Raw genomic sequence first — 2,169 nt, 5'->3', positions numbered from 1 at the left:
CACACACACACACACACTCACACACACAAACACACACGACCGCCTTTCCATTCTCCTTTCCATTCACCAAAAAGTAAAACTGATTTATAGGCCTAATCAGAATTGTGTATTGATCCCATTCGGTCATCTATTTGGTTTATGTGAATATAACCCTTATCATCTATCATAAGACTCCAGCACTTTGTCTCTTGACTAGACAGAAGAACATCAGGGCCTTGGAGTGCGTGATAGATTTAGGCAGGAAATCCATACACACGAAACGCCATCCAGACTAAATCCTAAAGTAAATGGGCATAAAACAAACAGGTTTACATGGTGAAAGTTGAGAGTAATTCATACGTCTTGGTCTCAGGATTTATGTTCCTGATTTGCACTTTAAGATAAGGGTCGGATTTACAGACACCTGATTGCACAATTGGTTGAGGATATCTTAATCTCGCTTCTTTTGAGAGCCCAGATGTGCACTGTGGGATTTTCAAAGTGAATTCCAGCGTAGAGGAAAAACAAGTAGAGAATAATGATAAATAGTTAACTTGGGCTAAACTAGAATTAATGTAAATTATTTTAATACTTTTACTCAAGATAGTGAGACGGTTAAACAGATAAGAACGATTGAACATTTTTACTCAAACCGCTTGCAAAGATCGATATCGGCTTTGGCTTGGCATTGAAGTTCGGTCAAGGTACGCCTTATGTTGATATGTAGTTTGAGCTAAACAGTCTCGTTTTCAGTCTGTATTAATGTTTCGTATTACTCTCTCTCTCTCTTTCTCTCTCTCTCTCTCTCTCTATCTCTCTCTCTCCCCCCTTTCTCTCTCTCTCTCTCTCTCTCTCTCTCTCTCTCTCTCTCTCTCTGTGTGTGTGTGTGTGTGTGTGTGTGTGTGTGTGTGTCTCTTATCAGTACTTCCGTCTTGTGTCGTTTCTTGTTATTTGTGGAAAGAGGTTATAATACGGCCCAGAAGCATGCACATTTTCATCTACGTCCAAGAATATTTCCTGATATACATTAAAGGCGAGGTCAATGACTCTTTACCATTTCTCGACAGGCTAATCAGATTAGGTAGTTCTTAGCATAAGGCGATTATTCCGAACTGTGCAAAGGATTGATAGATCAAATGATAGACTGATGACCCTGTAACGTTTGATGAAATGTGCGAACAGCCACGACAGACAGCGCTATTTGAGGCCCCAAAAATATCAAAGTGAACTGAAAGGGTAGTTATTCTGTTCCTGAACACTGACAAAAATGACTCACATTTGAGCGTATCATCTGTAAAGCCATTGGTTTGAAACTCATTTATTTGTTATGTCGGTAGTCTTAACCTACTGGATTCGTAGTATCGGGCGTTCGAGACTCAGTTCAGCCGGATGTTGTGTCGTTGAGAAAGACACCTTAGGACTACACGAATTCTCCTCACTTCTCCCAAATGTGAATGTGTTCCTTGTCAGTTTGATAGTGTTTTAGAACTTGCAAAATATGGCAGCTAGCAATGTATGCTTTAAGATTAGTTCAAAATGTCAGGTCTGCTGAGATAATAACATAGGTTGTTTAGTGCATTTAGCTTGCTGTTAAGCGATAATTTATGCCGTTCAAATGGTATAATTATATTATATGTTATTACATTATAATTTGCAGAGAATAGTCTTGACCTTTCTTTCTACCAGGACAGTACCAAAAACCTTAGATTCCTTGATGTCATTTTCACCTTGATATGAAGTAGTTACCACCCTCCCGCACGCCCCTTTTGCAACACAGAGCACATTTCAAATAATAGCGTTTGCGGTTACAGTCTGAGAACGTTAACAGACGGAATATTTTGACAGCTTTTGTCGTGGCTTTATTATTTTTTTGGGTGTATTTTGCAAAGACCAAATACCCTAGTCACTCTCATTTCACTAACGGAAAAAACCCATCTCCCAACAAAATAACAACCTCTATCGGTGGTTTACGTTGCAAAGCGTGAAATGGTTACCAAAGGCTTAAAAAGTGTACTCATCGCTCAAAATAACGCTGTTGTTGACTCGATTCTAAGAATTTTTCCTCTGGACAAACGAACTACGTGTTTTTCTTAAGGCGGAAGTTTTTTACAACATTGAAAGTTGTTTACTAAGACAACTAACAATTACGGCTTATTTCGTCGTTCTCAGGACTATTATTATCGCCCTCAG

General features: G+C 39.0%; 1 protein-coding gene across 1 annotated transcript in view; it reads right to left on the bottom strand.

Moving 5' to 3' along the window:
* LOC101853087 overlaps positions 1-1,282 on the bottom strand; it is an 8,204-nt gene extending 6,922 nt beyond the window's left edge. Inside the window, exon 1 of the mRNA XM_005098758.3 lies at positions 1,256-1,282. Within this exon, the coding sequence (XP_005098815.1) occupies positions 1,256-1,282 (27 nt within the window). The remainder of the gene's footprint in view (positions 1-1,255) is intronic.
* Between the last annotated feature and the right edge of the window lie 887 nt (positions 1,283-2,169).

Source organism: Aplysia californica, unplaced genomic scaffold, assembly GCF_000002075.1.
Source record: "Aplysia californica isolate F4 #8 unplaced genomic scaffold, AplCal3.0 scaffold00192, whole genome shotgun sequence".
Taxonomy (NCBI): domain Eukaryota; kingdom Metazoa; phylum Mollusca; class Gastropoda; order Aplysiida; family Aplysiidae; genus Aplysia; species Aplysia californica.
The sequence above is the reverse complement of the archived record's forward strand: the minus strand, read 5'-3'. Positions and strand labels throughout refer to the sequence as shown.